The sequence below is a fragment of the Camellia sinensis genome, unplaced genomic scaffold (genome assembly GCF_055761805.1).
Source record: "Camellia sinensis isolate YWXY unplaced genomic scaffold, ASM5576180v1 Unanchor1, whole genome shotgun sequence".
In the NCBI taxonomy this organism is placed as follows: Eukaryota; Viridiplantae; Streptophyta; class Magnoliopsida; order Ericales; family Theaceae; genus Camellia; species Camellia sinensis.
Window position 1 is genome coordinate 796,707 of NW_028128987.1, and position 19,969 is coordinate 816,675.

The following is a 19,969-nucleotide window of genomic DNA, read 5'->3' on the forward strand; positions in this document are numbered from 1 at the left end:
ACTTCAACCAATCATATCTCCCCCACCCGGACTTGGCTTTAAGAGATTCTTGAGTGCAAAATGAAGCCCCGGAAGTAAGCTTTCCGACGGTGGTGGCCTCATAGATTAACTCCAAGTGTACAGACAGATGAGCCCGATTCAGCGAGGGCTGCTCAACTCGCTTCTACCCGGATTCATGCCGAACTTTTCCCAAACTAGTTTTCTCCTCTCCTTTCCTCTCTTCTTCAACTCCAAACCCCTAAACAAAGTGTTTTTAAGGATTTGCCTCTCTCCTTGCCGAAGAAACTGATTCTTTGCCCTGCACATCTCTCAACACCGAGCAAACCATCAGTAGTGCCCAAGTCTTAAGGGCGGTCAAAAATGGGGTGTCTACAATACCATGAATCACTCGGTAAGAGTTAATGGCCAGTTGCATGGGATTCAACTTATAGTAGTGAAGAACCTTGAAAAAAAGGATGTTGAGTAGAAGTCGGAGTCCGCACTCAGTAAAAGCTACAATGGGAAAGGGCATCGTATCGTCTGTGGGCATGATGGAATCGTCATCTCCAGCCAGCCTCAGATGAACATCGGCAGGAATGGAGAACTCTTGCCTAAAGTATTCGAGTTTGGTCGGGGTGTCAACCCTATGTCTCCACATACCCATAACGTCGGCCTAATTTAAGAGGGCTGGGTCTCAGAAGAAAGATATTTCAAGAGGGTTGCTGGAACCTCGGCAAAAAATCTTGGTAAAGACTGGTAAGGGTTGTTTCAGTTTTTCCTGAGAATTGATAGGTTCTACAGACAAAACCCAAACCTAAATCTATGAAAGCAAAGATCGAAGGCACAGATCTGGAAAAAAACACAGAAAACAAGAAACAAGAACGAGTTTCAGAATCAAGAACGAAGGTGGGCTATCAAGAGCATAAAGAATACAAGAAGTATAGGGCCAAGAACAGTGGCGAAAGTACAAGAAGAAGTGAAAAAGTACGTATGTTCAAGACGTGGGCAAGGGCAAAGTCATGAAATAAATGCATCTAAATGTATGATTCACTGGTTAAATGTTTGAATAGAACAGTAATGGCAACCGGAAATGAAGAATATCGAAATAATTGAAAACGGAAGGAACAGTGACTTACCAAGAAAAATGAAACCAGAGTTAAAATTGCCGAAGTCAGGTGACTGTTGAAGATAAAACGGAATGGCAAAAGTTCCACCGGAAAGGAGGAATGAGGGCGGTTGCAGAGCTTGGAGCTTGGGCAATGGCGGATTCGAGAGAAAGAGTTTAGAGAGAGAAAAAGCAAGAACTCAAAATGCAAAAGTGAAGAAGTGGAGAGAGAGGGAAAAGTTTTGTCAAAAAAAAAAAAAAAAAAGTTGAAACGGTGGCAGAGGAGGATAATGAATGCGCCTGGAGCAGCGCATACGTCAGACGGCGCACGCAGAAAAAACGTGGTTTTTAGGCGCGTTGCAAACACGATCCAATGAGAATAAAACGCGTGAGTTAAACAGTTGAAAAGTGATGAATGATAGCTCATGCACGCGAAGGAGTTCACTGCAGTTTATGCTCTTGAAAGAAGACATGTCGGCCTGAAATGAATGATCTCGACTGAAGAATTCTTAAACCGACGTATGGAAAGAAAGTATCGATATAGGTTCCATCACCTCAGAATGCTGAGGTAATAGAACCTAGGGGGCAGTTGTGAGGATATATTTTCTGAGATACCAACACGTGGGGAGGTGACGCCGACGTATCAGCTGAGGTTCCACGTGTCCTGGTCGTTGTGCCAAGGTAATCTCGGAGATGCTGAGGTTATCCACAAAGATGTCAGAATCTGAGATAAACAGATAAGGGACAAGAGTCCTAGAATAAAGAAAGACTTCAAGATGGATAAGGATAGTATTCTTGGAGAATCTATCCTTATCTCTTGTAGAGTCCAAAGTAAGCAATGAATCGGAGTCCATAGAAGTCAGGCTTCTAGTTGGACGGGATTGAGTTAACTGTAAAAAAGAGGCACCCCCGTGGGTCTAAGGTACGCGATTTATGCTTTGAGCAGTGAGTTTAGCACTTGATTATCTTTGAGAGATATACTGACTTGATCGTCAGAGTGCCCCCGGGTGGAAGAACCACCGCCGGGGCCTTCTCTTGCTGTGCAGGACAGCAGGGTGCCATCTATTCTGCCAGTGTTCTGCAGCTGAATTACTAAACGGACAGTGTGATCGGAAAATCACTCACACAATTGGTAAGGTTATCCGAGTAATAAAATACGGGACGTTTCATGGTTGATTGTAGAACGAGTTATATGTGTAGTGTATTGTTGGTATAATTTTATAAAATTGAAATGATGAATGATATGAGGAATTGATGGGTTAAAATGTTGGAAAGAGAGTCTGTTTCCTTCTAACTTGTGACCGGTAAAGCGTGGTGCTTCACAGAGATTCTGCCTTCCTTTCGAAGTAACGCATGATAAAGCATGTGGACTATTGTGCCTTATAGGCTAGCCACTAGTAAAGTGTGGCGCTCTGAGAGAGGTTCCAGTTTTCCTTCTGATTAGTACCTGGTAAATTGCGGTGTTGTTTGGCTACATTTGTGTGGAAGGTTTAAAGTGTGTGATTGGGATAATTCTATAAAGAATTAGATGATATTGTTTGGTTATATGATAGGTGTTGGGATGTATAATTGGTGTTATATGAATTACTATAAGTTGGCAAGTGATAGTGCAATTATCATTTTTTGATTAAAGATTAGAATGAGCGTAAGACTGATAGGTTTAAAACCTTTTTCTAAACTAAAGGAGATTTGAAGAACTTCTTTTGAATCATAAGTGATAAGTTGAAAAGGTAATAAAGAATTTTATTTTTTATTTTTTGTGAAAGGCCAAAAGGGATTTTGAGAAATAAGTGTATATTTATGTATGTTTATTTTAGATATAAAAGAACATATTATTTATCTACTTATCACTTGTTAGCATTCACGATCACATATATCTATTAATCTTATTGTCGAAAATCATTGTAAATCCCCACTGGACATATTTATTCATTCCATGTTGTTTAACCATTTTCAGGAATGGGGTCGGTTACACCACTGAATTGAAATGAAAACAAACGAACACAACTGAATTGAAAAACAAAAGGGCTAATTACAAATAGACATGAATTTTGCTTAAAATAGGAATTATCTTGAAAATTATAAAGAGGGATAGCAGAAGAAGAAGAAGTCACCGTCGAGGATTGAAGTCGTCGTCCTCGTTGGAGGTAGTTCAAGTTCGCCTTCTCGCCATCGTTATCATTAAAAAATAAAAATAAAAAAAATTATTGAGTTGAGTTGAGGTATAAAAAATAAAAATATAAAAGGTAAAATAAATTGAGGATGAAACAACGAGGGATAGAAGAAGAAGAAGAGGAAGAAGAAAGTCACCGTCGAGGAACGGAGTCGGAGCAAGCTAACGTCATGATCGCAAGATAGCTCCCAATACCGACTAAGTGCATCATCTGGTGTCACAAGAAAAGAATGTGAAGTTTGAGTTTTAAGGAAAAACAGGCCGTCCATTTTTATGAGTGTCCAAAATTGAAGTAGCAAAGGCCCATATTGTCCTCTGCATAAATTTCGAAGCACATGTTCCATCTTCTGCTTGAGATCCGAGTTGCCTAGCAACAAATCTCAATTGAAAATCAAAGAGTGGATAAAGAAACCCCTAAACAAACAAACACAACTGAATCGAAAAACAAAAATAAACGTAAAATAAATGGAGGACGAAACAAAGAGGGATAGTAGAAGAAGAAGAAGAAGAAGAAGAAGAAGAAGAAGAAGAAGAAGAAAGTCACCGTCGAGGATCGGAGTCGGAGGTTGTTCAAGTTCGAGTTCGCCGTCGAGGATCGGAGTCGGTTGTTCCCGGAGTGGAGCCCTCCTCGTCTGTGGTGGTTTGGGTTCGTCGCCCTTTCGGCTATCGTTATCACCATCATCATCACCACCATTAATATTTAGAAATTCGTTATCACCATCTATATATGCTGAGGTCATTTTTGGGGGCAATTCTGGCCTGTTTCGTCTCTATGGAATAAACCGATCAACGACCACAGAACTCAAGACGCGCTGAGACAAAAACAATTCTGGCTGGTTTCGTCTCTATGGAGAGAGAGAGAAACTGCAGACATGCAGAGACCAAAACAACCACAATAGAGGGGGTCTAGAACCTTTTTTTTGTTTTTTTTTTGTTTTTGTTTGGTAAACAAGAGCTTTAAACGTTCACGTTACGGCATTGAGTTAATATTATTATTTTTTATTTGTACAACTTGAGTTAATATTTTTTATTTTTATTAGTTAATATATTTTCTCTTGGTAAGGGTTGGTTTGGAATGTTCTAAAAAAGTGCACTTTTTAACTTATTGGCTTATATGGGTTGGGTTTGGGTTGGGTTTGATGTGATGTGTTAGAGAGGTGATGTGATTTAAATAAGATGATGTGACTTAAATAGGATAGTGACTTTTTGACTTTTTGTATTATTTAGGACATGCCAAACCAAGCCTAAATAAAAGTAATAATTTTCTATTCAAAAATTAATTCTAAATAATTATTATTTATATTAATTCAAGTCATACAAATCATTTTAATTATGTAAATTTTTTTTATACATATTTTGTATTATTAATTTAATTTTTTTTATTAAATATGTTAAATATTAGTCTATTTTAAAGATTTTTTTGAAAAATATTAATATCATAAAAATTAAATTTATATATTAAAAATTATATTATGTATTTTATTAAAATAAAGTAGAATCAAATTTGTTTTGTTTTCTAATTGAAAAAGTGAGGTGTGTATATTGTGTAGAGAGAGAGAGAGAGAGAGAGAGAGAGAGAGAGAGAGAGAGAGAGAGAGAGAGGGGGGGGTTGAACAGGACAATTATGAAGAAAAGTGTGCGTGTGTGTATTGGGGGTGGTTTAATTTAGTCATAAAGAGATAAAATATGTTAGAAATTAATAAGATAAAATATTATATTTAAATTATAATTATTTTATTTTTTCTCTTATAAAAATTAAAAAAATTATAAAATCAACCTATTTTCCAAACGAAGCCAACAAAGTCCTATGATGTCCTGATGAAAGATTTTTTCAGTCTTTATATGATGTGATATTTTATATAACACTAATTATATCATTGATGGACTTCATATGGTTGGCTATATGTAGTTGGCGTTATGTAATGTGTTACATCAGTCACTATAATATTATTAAATTTTTCTTTAAAAATTTTCAATATATAATTAAAATTTCATTTTAAACATTTTATTTAATGTGATCTTGTAAACGGTTTAATCCTTTCTTTTTTCTTATGAACCCAAAGGTCCTATTAAAGTAGAAATTACATAAAAGGATAGTCACTTATATGTTTTGGTTTAATTTTTTAGGGATAAAAGTGATTTTCTCAAAATGTAAAATTACACATTTGGGCAATTTGAACTATAGAAGTTTTGGATTTTTCCTCATTTTAGAACAAATCTCACATTACGAACAAAAACCTAACACTCTAATGTAACACTTCAATGTAACACACAAAAACTCATTGGTGTACTTTTTCTAAACATAACAACGTAACACTAAAAAAAAAAAGTAGTGTATTTTTTCCAAAAACACTAAAAAAACTCCTTAGTGTACTTTTTTTTCCCCAAACGTAACACTCACAATTTGAAATTATACATTTGTTCAAAACTTACTAAGGTATATTTGTACTCCTTTTGGAATGGTTTGAAGAATCTCACATTATTATTATTATTATTTTAGTGTTACATTAAAGTGTTATGTTTAGAAAAAGTACACTAAGATTTTTTTTTTTTTTTATTTATTTATTTATTTTTTTTAACATTAGAGCGTGTCATTTGGGAAAAGTACACCAAAGAATTTTTTGGGGTGTTACATTAAAGTGTTACACTAAAATTTTTTTTGAAGTGTTATATTGAAGTATTACGTTTAGAAAAAGTACAGTAAAAAGTTTTTTTTGTGTGTTATATTAGAATGATACATTAAGAAGTTTTTATGTGTTACATTAGAGTGTTACACTAATGATTTTTATAGAGTATTATATTAAAGTGTTATATTTGGAAAAAGTACATCAATAAGTTTTTTTGTATGTTACATTAGAATGTTACACTAAGGAGTTTTTGTGTATTACATTAGAGTGTTATAATAAGAAGTTTTGTTGTGTGTTATATTAGAGTATTACGTTTGGAAAAAATATACTAAGGAGTTTTTTTGTGTGTTACATTAGAGTGTTACAATAAGAAATTTTTTTGTGTTATTTTAGAGTGTTACACTGAGTTTTTTTGGAGTGTTACGTTTGGAAAAAGTATAGTAATTAGTTTTACGTTTGGATGTTAATTAATGTCAATGTTACAATAGGGACGAACACCACACCAATAACACCACAAACGGGGTAACATCATCCACCTACAAATCACTCCACTAAATCCCCCCCCCCCAAAAAAAAAAAAAATAGAAATATAAAAACCTACCTTACCCAGGCACACCCAGCATTAGGAAAAAATTCAAACAAAATCATACACAATGGCAAACAAGTAAACTTTAAACCCCAAATCAGGGAAATACAACATACCCAAAATAAAAAAGGACTAATTGGTTTGAAAAAAAATTTCTAGGACTAAATGGAATAACTTTTCTTCAAATAGGATTTATGAGTAATTTTTTCTTAAAAATTTTCAAATTCAAATGTGATTTATCTTAAATATGATTAAGATTTTATTTTGAACTTTTTATTTAAAAGTTTTTTAAATTTTAAATTAGATAGCGTTAAATAGACCAATTGTATTATAACATGTATATTTTCTAATTTTGAAAATTAAATTTTTTGAGAAATTTAAATTTTTAGTTTTAATCTCCTAGAGTCTGTTAGATAAAATAAAATATAAAAAATTTGTAAGCTAAATTTAATAATAATAATTTAGATTTCTTTTAATGGAAGATATCTTACATGATAATTATCACAGATCATGCTAAATTTTGTCTAAGACCTAAATATTAGGTATTTGGCCAACTATTTTTTTTAAAAAAAATAATATCTGAAGATATTTTTGCGGGCCAAATTCAATAGAAGTAGATACAAATTTTAAAATTAAATTTATCTTTGAAAAGATAATTAGCTAAGGAGTTTTTGAAACTATTATCATACCGATGAATGACTCAAATAATAACTTTATTTTTACTGTTCGTATTTTAAGAAGTTGAATATTTAACTTAACTGCCGTATATAAAATGTTTTTAAAAAGTTAAGATGAAAATTATATTACCATATTGATTAAATGCCCCATAATTTTATGGCATGTAATTTTTTATTTTTAAAATTCGAAAAATACTTTAAAACTCAAACATCTAACAACATTTTTATTTATATAATAGTATAAATCAGAGAGGGATCTGTTTGGTAGAACTTTTGAAGTTTAATTATACCCATTAGTTTGAGTGTGTTGTTTGGTTACAATTTTAGAAAATTAATTCCGCACTCACTTTTCAAAACACTTTTCAAAACACCCACTTTTCAATATTATATGTCACATCATTCAATTTAAATTCTTTTTAAAACTCATAACCAAACACATTTTTCACTCAAATCATAATTCCAAAACTCACAAACTTAAAATACAACTCTATTTTTAAATCATAATTCTAAAACTCTACCAAACACAATTCTCTTCTTTTCTCGTAAGTTAAATTTTAGTTTTTCCTTAGCTTCCCAGACGGAGTGTCAGTTTGACCAAGAAAATGAGGAAATTTTATTTTGCCACTCAAATTTTCACATATTTTTTAATTTGACTCCTAAACTTTGTATAATATCAATTTGTCTTTCAAATTTTAAAATTTTGATCAATTTGACTTATGCAATCATATTTTGTTTACAATCAAATGAAATTTGCTGACATGGTACCAAATTTCATTTGACCTTCATTTTAGCCCTCAAATTATACTTTAAAAATCAATTAGCCACCCCAAAAACTAATAAAATTAAATTTAAATATTTAATAAATAATTTTTTTATCGCAATAATGAAAAAAAAAGAAGAAATTTTAAGTAATATATACTTCGAAAAAAAACAATAAAAAAGTATAAAAATCCTCCTTTAGAATTATTTTGAAATTATGAAACATGTATACTTCGACAAATATATTATACTCGTATTGAGTATTTACCGACGTATAAAATTTCTATATACATACTAGGTACACAAAACAAACGCTCAATTTTTTTTTTCTTAATTTTTAACGAACCCAGGCATAACTAATATATACCCAAGTCGTGTCGTACCTCAGTCGAAACAATATTTTCTTCTACTATAGAAATATAATTCATTTTACTAGACTTCTTTTTCATTTTTAGTTTTATACTTAGCATTATTTTAAAATTAAGTTATGATTTATAAATTATTTAATATAATGACATTTAATTTTGATTTATCTTATACATGTACTTTTAGCATTAATATATCAATTGTATGTTGAATCTTAATAAATTAAACTATTTAATTAATTTTTGTATTACTCTAAATTAAAAATAAATATTTTTTTACAAACGTATCAAGCCGTACTTGTACCCTACTGTTTTTAAATATTACTGTATCGACATACCTATATCGTACCAGTACTAGTACTCATACCCGTAAGTCACAAATTATCTTGAGTCGATCTTAAAAAAACTTATTGAACTGAAAATTTCTTAACTACTCTATATGTGTCCGTACACACAATTATAAGTAATTTATTCCTCAAATTAATTTCAATAGAATTGAGTAACTAAAAGTAATTTCAAAATTGAGTGGAAAAAAAAATTCAAAATTCAATTACTACCTAAAGAATATTCAACAGAACTGATACTAAATTTTTTTTATTCAAAATTTAAATTTTTCATTTTTGGAATAAAAATTTATTAATTAAATATTAATTTTTTTTTAAAAATATTTGAGAAACTAATTGATTTTTAAAATATAATTTAAAGGTAAAATGAAATTTTATATCACGTCAACAAATTCCGTTTGATTGTAAACAAAATGGGGTGACAAGGTCAAATTGATCAAAATTTCAAAAGCTTAAAAGACATTGATATTACACAAAATCGATATTTACACAAAATCTGAGATCAAATTAAAAAACGCATAAAACTTTAAAGAGCAAAATGATATCCTCTTAGGGAAAAAATCTACATAATTAAACAATTGTGACCATACATTTGTATGTGATATACATACATGATGGTGGGGATGGGTGGGTACGAATTTTGCCCACATTCATATTTCAATAAACACGGTCTAATTTTGCTCAAAACAAGGTTTTTTTTTTCATTTTTTTCAGAGGAATAAATGGACACCTCCGACTAGAAGGGGTCAAATCCCATTTCTTTTGGATTGTGATCATTTCCATTCTATATTTGTAATGAAGAGATTTATTTCATCAACCAATGGTAGTTATAATGATTTCTTTTAATTTAAATTAATTATAAATTTATATTCTTATTTCATAGCTATTAAATATGTAATGAAAATCTTCCATTATATATATAAAATGGAGAGAATCAAAGTCCATTTCGTTAACATTAAAAATGTAAAAATTACCAAATGATTAATTAGTAAGATTGTGTAATTGGCTCAAGCAACAGCCAGATCGTAGTGTTGCCCGACGTTCTAGAAATGGTTATAAGCTCCAGTAAGTCGGCATCACAAGCTATTACAATCAAGTCATCTTCTTCATCTTTATACTTGATGCGATAAGTTCTGGGATCCGATTTCAGCCTCTGAGCCACTTGCTGCTGCAACTCTACCAAACCCGATGATAAAGACAACCGAAACTTTATTACCACATCATTTCCATATTTAGCCTTTATAGTCACGATTTCTGCATCTTTCGTCGCTGCATTGTGTGGCTTTGTGAGAGTAACCATATCCCACGCTTGATTAGAAGACATATCATAATCCAATTTTTGGATTTGTTTCTCATCAAAGGGCTGAGACCAACTAAGTTTTGTTCTCTTGGAAGGTGGCCACTTCTCAATACCATAACCCCTACAGACACGCTTCAAGGTAGATTTGCTAACTGCAAAAGGAGAATCCAACTAAATTTATTTGTCTACTACTAGTGTTGGTCTAGTTGAAGATAGCTAGCAAGATCTCAAGCAACATTATATTTAAATTTTTGAGACTGTAAGCGTACCATGGAGGCTATTTGCAGCATTGTCGAGGCTCATTTCTGAAGCTTGTAGGACATCCTCAAGAGGAATTTCAATTCTAATTCCAGTTTTTTAAGTTCTCTTTCTGACCTCTTTATTGCTTATTTTTCCTGTGAACAAGTGACAACAATGCTGCTTTGTTCTGCACTGACAACATTCGTAATGTTTATGGCATCCATTGATTGTTGATCCGATGACTTCAGTTGCATCATGTCACCCTCCTTTTGTAAGGGTTCAAGCCTGGGCAGAGATCCAGTAGTTGGGGATATTTGAACATAATTCCCACCGTTCTTGTTTAGTTGGTTTATATGGTTGAGGTGATCCGGGGGTGCTGCTGCGAGGGGCTCACAGCAGTTACTGCTGTGAGCCGAAACGACGTCGTTTCATGCATATTCAACCCAAAAAAAAAAAAAAAAAAAAAAAAAAAAGAAAGAAGGGAAGTTTGGTTTTTTGGAAGCTTGAACCCGGACAAGTTGAAAAAGCAACAGAGACCTCAACAAATATACTATTTAGGCACCGTTTGGGAAGCCAAAGTTGGGCTGTTGAAAAAAAAAATTAAAAACATTTTTTTGGTTTTTGTTAAAATATTTTATAAAAATAAATTCAAACTCTATTTATAAAAATATTTTTAAAAATTTTAATATTTTTGTTATGTATTTAGTTATGATTTGAGTGTAGAGTTTTAAAAGTAGTATGGAGTTTCAAGTTATGTATTTGGTTATGAATTGTAAAAATAATTTACTAATAAAATTTTATTTTATGTATTTGGTTGCGATTTGAGTGTAGAGTTGTTTTTAAATTAAAAATATTAACATTTTAAATTATTTAAAATTTTTGAATATTTAAATTATTCAAATCTTTTTGTTAAAATAATTTTTTGAATATTTAAATTTTTTGCAAAATAAATTTGTTAGATTATTTACATTATTTAAATATTTAAAATAACATTAAAATTAAAATTCAAATTAAATTAAATTAAATTAAATTAAATATTTAAAAGTAAATTAAAATTAAATTATTTAAAATACACATCCTAATAAAATAAAACCTCACTTTTTATCATTTCACCGAAAATTAAAATAAAAATAAAAAACACATGAAAAAATATTTGCAAAAAAAAAAAAAGAACTTAAAATACATAAATTATTAACAATAATTTATTAATTGAGTTTTATTTTACGTGCTTGTTTACGATTTGAGTGTAAAGTTGTTTTTAAATTTAAAATATTAACATTTTAAATTATTTTTATTTTTTGAATATTTAAATTATTTAAATTTGTTTGTTAAAATAATTTTTTGAATATTTAAATTAAACAAAATAAATCTTTTCCACTGTTATTATGTTTTATTTTATTTGTGTTTGATACATAATAGAGCATCAAATTATACAAATTGGATATCAATTCAAGATTTATTTAAGGAGAAATCACTGTTATTATGTTTCATTGTATTTGTGTTTTATTTTATAAGCTTTATTATGGCTGCAGAATGTAATTTATTTTTTTTTTTGCAAGAATACAGATTGTAATAATAGCAAATTGTAAATATTTTTTTAATACTGAAACACAGATTGGAGTAATAGCAGATTGTAAATTTTTTTTTTTTATGCTGGAATAGAGATGGTAGTAAGAGCAGGTTGTCAATTTTTTTTTATGCTGGAATAAAGATTGTAATAAATATAATATATATCCACAATGTCAAAGAGGAGAGTCAGTCGCACAGTGGTTGAGGTCTCTTTTGCTTTCCAACTTGTCTGGGTTCAAGCCTCTTAAAACCCGAACTTTCCTTCTTTTTTTTTTTTTTTTTTTTTTGGGTTGAATATGCATGAAACGACGTCGTTTCGGCTCACAGCAGTTACTGCTGTGAGCCCCTCGCAGCAGCACCCCCGGATCCGTGACAACAATGCTGCTTTGTTCTGCACTGACAACATTCGTAATGTTTATGGCATCCATTGATTGTTGATCCGATGACTTCAGTTGCATCATGTCACCCTCCTTTTGTAAGGGTTCAAGCCTGGGCAGAGATCCAGTAGTTGGGGATATTTGAACATAATTCCCACCGTTCTTGTTTAGTTGGTTTATATGGTGAGGTGATCACCTTGGGATACCAAACTTCCTACAAACGCGCGCTTCAATGTAGATATGCTAACTGCAAAAAAAAAAAAAAAAAAAAGAAAAAAAAAAAGAATAGAATAATCCATACAAAAGAAATGGCTTTCTCTTTGCTACTGCAAAAAGCTCAAATATTTGTCCACAAGAAATGTCTGTCGGGTGTCTAGTTGAAAATAGCAAGCAAGATCACAAACATTATATTTAAATTACTGTGAGTGTAAGCTGACCATGGAGGCTCTTCGCAGCATCCTCAATTCTCATTTGTGAAGTTTGTAATATATCCTCCAAAAAAATTTCAATTTTACCACCAGTTGGATTCTGCTTTCTTTTTAGTTTCTTTCTTGTTCCTTTTTCCTGTGAACAAGTACTGTTGCTTCGTTCCGCACTGATGACATTGCTTTCATTGTTTACGGCATCCATTGATTGTTGATCTGATGACTCCAGCTCCATCAAATCTGCTCCATTTTGTAATGGTTCAGGCCTAGTTTGGGATATTTGAACAGAATTAAGTTTTTCACCATTGTGAAAATCAGTTACTTTAGAAAATTCTTCCCCCAGCTCTTCTCCAGAAGAAAGCTTCAAAGTTTGAATTTTTTTCTCACCATACTAAAAATCAATAACTTCAACAATTAATTCTTCCCCCAGTTCTTCTCCAGAAGCAAGCTTAAAACATTGGATTTTTTTCTTCATTGTTCCCAATATCTCCTTCATTAATGAGGTCATTACATTTCCACCGACTTTGTTGTTCACCGGCAAAAGGAACTCTAACACATAAATGTCATCTCCAGGGTTACTACTCCACAAGCATACTGAGAAACAACCACAACCACTTAATCCAAACTCTCGAGCATAGTGTGTCACGGGGTATTCTGTTATGCTGAATTGGGTTACATCGGCTCAGAATACCAAATTAAGGGACTTAAGTGCCGTCCCAACAACCCCCATACCCTTTCTAAAGTGATGATGCCCACATGCCCTAAAAAAATATCACCATTTTCCTCCATCAGAGAGGATAGTCCTCTCTGGCGGCTCAAACCAAAGACCCCATTCTTGAGAAGATCTGCAAACCCTGCATGTTCGTCATATCTGAGCCAAAGGTAATTCGTGAACTTCCAACACTAGTTTCAGCACATCCAAGATTTCATCTGTAAGAGCTGCTTCATTCTTGTCCTGAATCTGGTTTGTAAGTATTCGTCTGTGAGAACATATTCCTCATCATATTTACAAAAGAAGCAAAAATACTAGATATGACATTGCATTACATACAGTTTGCCCACTTAATTCCATGAACGGGTGTTCCCATAGATTTAAACATTTCAGATCTAGCCCCTGCAGGGGAATGATAATCATGTCAATGACAACATAAATGCATTATGTTCAGTCCTAAGAGGCTAAAAGATGATTAGTCCAAACTTCAAAGGGCAAGATGATTGAAAGTGAAGAGCATCTTCAAGTCAACCACAAAATTTTGCATTAGGCCTCCTAAAGGATTTGGCTTCCTGCCACTGCTAGTGTTCATTATATTTTAAGAAGTACTGAGACAATATATGGAGAAAAGAAGCATGATTACATATTCATGAAGAAATGAAACATCATCAGAAGATGCTTACAGAAATTTTGTATTTTTTAAAAAAAAAATAAAAAATAAAAAAATGAGAGAATAACAAGAGAGTGAATATGGCAATTTTGTGGGAGAGGATAGGGACAAACAAGAAAAGCGTCATAGGCACAACCTTCCTCCAAAAAAATTAGGAATGCATCTCTGGTGGTAAACAGTAGCTCAAGTACACCGACACATGTATGGTCAGTGGGTTCAAACACGGGCAAAGCCAAAGCTGCTCTAATTTGGCAACAAAAAGCATGTTTGCGGTGTGGATACTCTTTGTTAGAGTAATACTCGACATTCGGAGAGGACCCAACCAATTGATGCTTGAATACACGGCCAGGAAGCCCAAGTTGTTGTTCAGTAGTCTCCCCATCCACGTAAAATTTATAGTGTTTAGAGATCATCCTTTACCAACACAGTCCTTTATAAATTTTACTAAGAGCGAATGGTTGGTTTTGGGTTGTAAGAATAGCCTGGCCGTCTATTGTTATGGGCGCCCAATATTGAACGAGTAATGCATCAATTCTGGACCTGCTGAATAGTTTTCCAACCACACATTTGATCTCGTCTTTTAACTCCTACTTCGCCCTCGGACATTTGGGAATCAAATCCAAATTATCTGCTGCTATTCAATACGAAATTATCATGTCAAAATTCCTCCATGGATGACAAAATGCCTACCATATACCATAAAGCCAGCGCGTATTAATCTTGTGAACGTGAAATAACATACTCACCGTTATTTCTATCCTCCGGTTGCCAAGATTTGATTTCCGTCTCCAAATCTTGATATCCATCTCTATCCATACCATTAACTCCTCTTCCTCATCCTTCATGGACACCACCGCCCTCACCAGCACCATACGGCAAAAGGATCATCCCGTTCAGCAACAGCGCACCGCCCTCTTCTTCTCCTTCCCCTTCCAAAAAGCGTTTCGGGTGGGGGTTCTTTTGTAGGGGAAGGGAGCCTTCTCGAAGGGGTTCTTTTCTGAACCAATTCAAAAACTTGATCTGGTTCATCTGGTTCATGCGGTTCAAGAATCTTTTTTTTAACAAGAAACCATTGATTAATATTTTTGTTTGTACATACGAACTTATATTAAGGATTGGTTTGGGGTGTTTCAAAAAAGTGTATTTTTTGTCTTTCTAGATTAAAAAAGTTAGGAAAAAAATATATAGACTTGGATTAACTTTTTGACTTTTCATGAAAATATGTGTAATATAATATTATTACACATGGTAAAATGTCTCTTTTACCCTTCCCCCACCCTTCCCCCTGACACAACTACAGGAACACGTGTCGCGTGGTTTGGGATTCTTGCTCGTCAACCAACACTGTGCAACGGTACTTTGACAATAATTCAAATTTTTTTAATCAACAAATAGCACTGTGCAACGGTCTGATTTTTTTTACATTCATTACTTTTTATGTTGAGTTCTTTTCCTTTTACCATTAATTTTTTATTTCTTTTATAGTCATTTTTTTTTTCCTTTTAACATTTTTGTTTTTTTTTTATTTTCCTTTTTGAAAGAAATTATTTTTTTAATACCATTATTATTTGTTTTCACAAGCACGAAAACAAATATTTTTTCCTTTTTTAAAGATTTTTATTATTTTTTGTATTCATTTTCATTCGTTTTCATTCTTTTTCTTTTAACATAATTTTTTTTAGATTTCTGTCAGTATTCTTCTTATTTTAACATTATTATTTTTTTATTCTTTTCCTTTTAACATTATTAATTTTTTTTTTCTTTTCGTTTTTTTATTCAATATTTTTTTTCCATTATGTTCGTTTTAATTTTGGTTTTTTCTTTTCCTTTTTTAGTCAATAATTTTTTTTATTCTTTTCCTTTTTTTTTATTTTCCTTTTAACATTTTCATTTTATTTTTTACTCTTTTAACATTATTAATTTTGGTTTATTGTTTTCCTTTTTTTGTCATTTTTTGGTATTCTTTTCATTTGTCGTGGATCTTTTTCCGTTGTTTTCCTCTTTGTATTCATTATTTTTTTTTTCAAGCAGAGGTTGCAATTGTTCCATTATTGTTCGAAAATTGGAAACGAGTGGAACTGGTCTGCTCTGTATTTTCGAGAATACGTATTATAACATGTGAATAAAAAAAGATAAACCACGTACATGCCCAGTCATGCAAATTTCCTTTTTTTTTTTTTATGTTTTGTTTTTTTTCTGACCAATGGCTAGAAATTATTTTTTGGCATAGCCAAGTTGAGAACAAATTATTATAAAAGATATTGCAAAAACTTCCCCCATGTTTGCAAAAGGTAATTAGTGGACATACTTCCTTTAAAAATACACTACTATGAAAATGTCTACGCTCCGAAACACATGAGACTATTAAAACCAAACGTGTTTACAAATATGAATCTCCAGTTACTGATATTAACAACCTTCAATCAATATTCTTGTATTTCCAATTCGCCCCTACCGGTGTGCTTGCCGTAACAGTGCGTTAGTAATGTTCACCCTTACTGCGGCCATTGCAGGGTCCGAGTCCTCTTCCTCCATCACATCAGCAACCCGTGTGTATTCGTCGTGGTCGGGCATTTGGGGGGCCACATAATCGTCACGGTCTGGGTTACGCATCATGACCTCATCAAGTTCACTATGTCGGCGTATGAAGTTATGTAACGCCATCGATGCACATACAAATGTAACTTGATTAGAAAAACTTAACTTCTGCATATTCCGCAATGCCCCCCACCTAGCCTTCCAGGCACCGAATGTCCGCTCAATACAACTACGCAGTGACGAATGTGCCTTGTTGAACATTTCGAACTGATTCTGCGGTGTTCGATTTCGATGGGCATTTTGGTGATACCTATACCCCTTGTAGGGGGCTAGGTACCCTGTCTTGTTGCTGTAACCACTATCCACCAAATAGTATTTTCCTGCAAAATTTGTTTCATTTCATTTTCAATTTGACAGTATTCTGTACCACTTAAATTATTCTTCAATTAACTTGCATTGGTTCGTAATGTTTTTTTTTAATAACTAATTCTTTTGTTGAATAATTTCTCCATTTCTAAATTAATTTTATCCCAATTTTGTTTTCAATTACTCCTTCTCCCAATTCCTTTTGTTCTCAAAAATTATATTCCCAATTACAGCATTGTTTGTGAATTATAATAATTTTTTTAATGACAATTACATTTTCATTATAAAAATTGTTCTCATCCCAATTTTGTTTTTAATTATAATTTCATTGTGAAGTTCTTTTGTTCTGAACAACTATAATTCCAATTACGCAAACATATTTCTAATTACTTTCTAATTCATTAACAACATTTCTATTTTGAGTACTTTTGAAAGAAATTCTAAATAATAAATTATCACATCTCATTTTCATTTTCACATTCTTATGTACCAGTTCATTATTTTAGAAAACTTTTCATTTTCATTTGTTTCATTTTTTAAAGTTGTTTGCAAAAATTTTGAATTTTGGGAAATAAACTACATTAGACAACTGCGTTTGTTGACAATATAAAAAAAAGACAATAATTTTCACAATTTTGTAGCCAACAAAATACTTTATTGAAATTTTTTATATTTATAGTTTGTACATATTCATATTTCGATTTAATATTTTGTACCTGGTGCGGGGTGCGGGAAGCTATGTTTATCTTCGGTTGTCACGTAGTGCAAAACCCGGCTGTCGTGCATGCTCCTATCCCAACCGGCAGAGACAAATGTGAAGCACAAATCAAAGTCGCATACAACAATTATATTCTATGTCGGCACGCCTTTCTGGCCATAGTATGATGTGTCGTAATCCTGTGAGACACGAACCATCACGTGCGTCCCGTCCAATGCACTGATGCAGTCCTACTCAACGCACCAAAAAATAACAAATTTGAAATGTAAGTACTCAACATGCGCTATATATTCACTAGTTTGCACAATCAATGTAAGCTCTCCATGATTAGTCTATAGATGCCCAACATTATTCTGTACTTGGTTTTTGACTTGAGAAAAACCTCTCCCAATAAAAAGACAAACAATTATTAATCTTTCAACTTTATAAAATTATATTGTTCTGTTTTAAAAATATAAAAGTTAGTTAGTTGATAATACCATTGCACATCTGTTACTTAAACAGTTTATTAATAAAATATAATACCATCAGGTATATTTATAATTTACCTAACTTGTAACTATTGTTAAACAAAGTTTGAAATGTAAAATATGTAACCATAATATAATAAGGTGAACATCTATTAATACCATCAAAATTACAACTACTGTGAAGAAAAGAAAATAATTCTTTAAAGTTGACACGTTTAACGGTAATTTGTTCATTATTTGACAGATGTTAATATAATTTATCTTAAAATCAAATATACAAGCTAACTTCAACTCTTTTTGAATAAATTATTTTGGCCTCATCATGCTTTTTTTGTAAGCTTTAAAAAATTTGGTAAAAAATGAAAATTGTCACCTTGAATGGCCGGTACCACAGCTGTGACCGTAAATGTGGATGGCCCCCTTGTTGTACTTGTTCGGGCATAAGACTCCTACTATGAACCGATGTAAACGGTATCATAACTTGCATTACCTCATGAAAATTGCGTGACAATGTCTCCTTTGAGTGTTGGAACCGTTCTTGCAAATGTTTCCAGGATAGACCCTGCAACGCACAAATAAAAATGGCTACCTTCTCTTCCAGCGAAACGCTATGCTCCCGCTCTGGTAACGTCAATCCGAAACTATGAGGCGCATCACATAACAACAGCAACATTGGTTGTGACATATGGACATTATCTTCAAACCGGCCCTTGTAACGCCCCCAAAATTAACCCATTAAATATATCATTGACATGCATTAATTAAAGAAGACAATTAATTAATTCATTCATCAGAGTATTACTAAATGAAGCATTACATGTAACATCGAATCAAACGCCCTACAGGCTTACATCTTTCCAAGCCAACACTTGGATTCAAAAATATGAGTTCTAATCTCAATACAAGAAAAGCCCTAGGCTTGAATGTTTACATGTACCAATAAATAACAACTAGTAACTAAAGGTAGTCTTCTTCAATCCAAAAGCCAAACCCTCCCAAGCTAAGTCTTTGGAGGTAGTTTATCACCTGAACCTGAAAATGATGTTCCCATAAAGGGTGAGCCACAGCCCAGTAGAAATATACTAAACCACATATAAGCAATGAATAAAGCAATAGCATTCAACAGATGGTCAACCAAAATAATCAATTACTTCATTTTACAGTCTTATGACACTATTGCCAAAGATACGTTTTACTTTCCAATTTTATCAACATGGCTCAGAACCTGGCCAAACTTACAACAGTGAATCACATATATAATATTCACATCCTTCCAATATCAACAGACAAATGAGACTCAAGCTCAAATCAAACACTTCATACTTCCAGATTGATACACATTTTAGTGCTGTATCAATAAAACACTTCTATATAAATAAGCACACATAAAAGTGATGCTAATGGAGTCCCTATCTCCTCCCAAACAAAATCCGGTTTAGAGGTCCATCCCCTATCTTCCCCTAAACCGTGGAGTACATCCCCTATCTCCTCCCACACACAAAACAATGTATGCAAATGCAATGCTCAATCAATACACGTATTTTCTGTATCAATGCCATAGTCAAAATTAATGACTTAACCAATGTGATTAGTTTCAGTTATTCCTAATCCACATGCAATGTCTACAACAATCACGACTATCCTCCACCGATAGCCCAAAACAGTTATTTCTAAACTGAAAATAACTATGCCAACAGTTCAATAGACAAATGATACCAATTACCCAATTACGCCATTTAATCAATGAATTCCATGAGTTTAACCCTCTTTTCCCAATTCCATGATTTACTTATACAAATTAATTCAGTAATACAACTAGGGTTTTTCCCAAAATTTACCACAGTATTCCCAACATATCAAAATACCAAAACTTAGGACAAAACCTATAAAATGGAGTAGGAAATCCCTACCTCAAAGAAAACAACCCAAATGATGAAGACAGAGATGAGTGCCCAAATTCCAATGTGCT

At 32.5% G+C, this 19,969-nt stretch overlaps 2 protein-coding genes across 5 annotated transcripts; both read right to left on the reverse strand.

Annotated features, from left to right (window-relative positions):
- Positions 1-9,508: 9,508 nt before the first annotated feature.
- LOC145814211 (protein NLP7-like) lies at positions 9,509-10,481 on the reverse strand. The gene is made up of 2 exons (XM_082910760.1): positions 10,185-10,481; positions 9,509-10,067 (listed from the first exon to the last, which is right to left on the reverse strand). Exons 1-2 carry the CDS (start codon positions 10,216-10,218, stop codon positions 9,601-9,603), a joined length of 501 nt encoding a protein of 166 aa, XP_082766886.1. The 5' UTR covers positions 10,219-10,481; the 3' UTR covers positions 9,509-9,600.
- A 1,156-nt stretch (positions 10,482-11,637) lies between these two features.
- LOC114322505 (protein NLP7-like) lies at positions 11,638-14,947 on the reverse strand. 4 transcript variants are annotated; one of them, XR_014357550.1, is made up of 5 exons: positions 14,655-14,947; positions 14,022-14,539; positions 13,578-13,640; positions 12,539-13,487; positions 11,638-12,348 (listed from the first exon to the last, which is right to left on the reverse strand). XR_014357550.1 is itself a non-coding variant. In XM_028269826.2 (3 exons), the coding sequence occupies exons 1-3, from the start codon at positions 14,319-14,321 to the stop codon at positions 13,392-13,394; spliced, it is 459 nt and encodes a 152-aa protein (XP_028125627.1). In that variant the 5' UTR covers positions 14,322-14,947; the 3' UTR covers positions 12,455-13,391. The 4 variants fall into 4 exon arrangements, 1 of the variants encoding a protein (XP_028125627.1); XR_014357551.1 differs by having other exon boundaries at positions 14,022-14,542; XR_014357549.1 differs by having other exon boundaries at positions 14,022-14,947.
- Between the last annotated feature and the right edge of the window lie 5,022 nt (positions 14,948-19,969).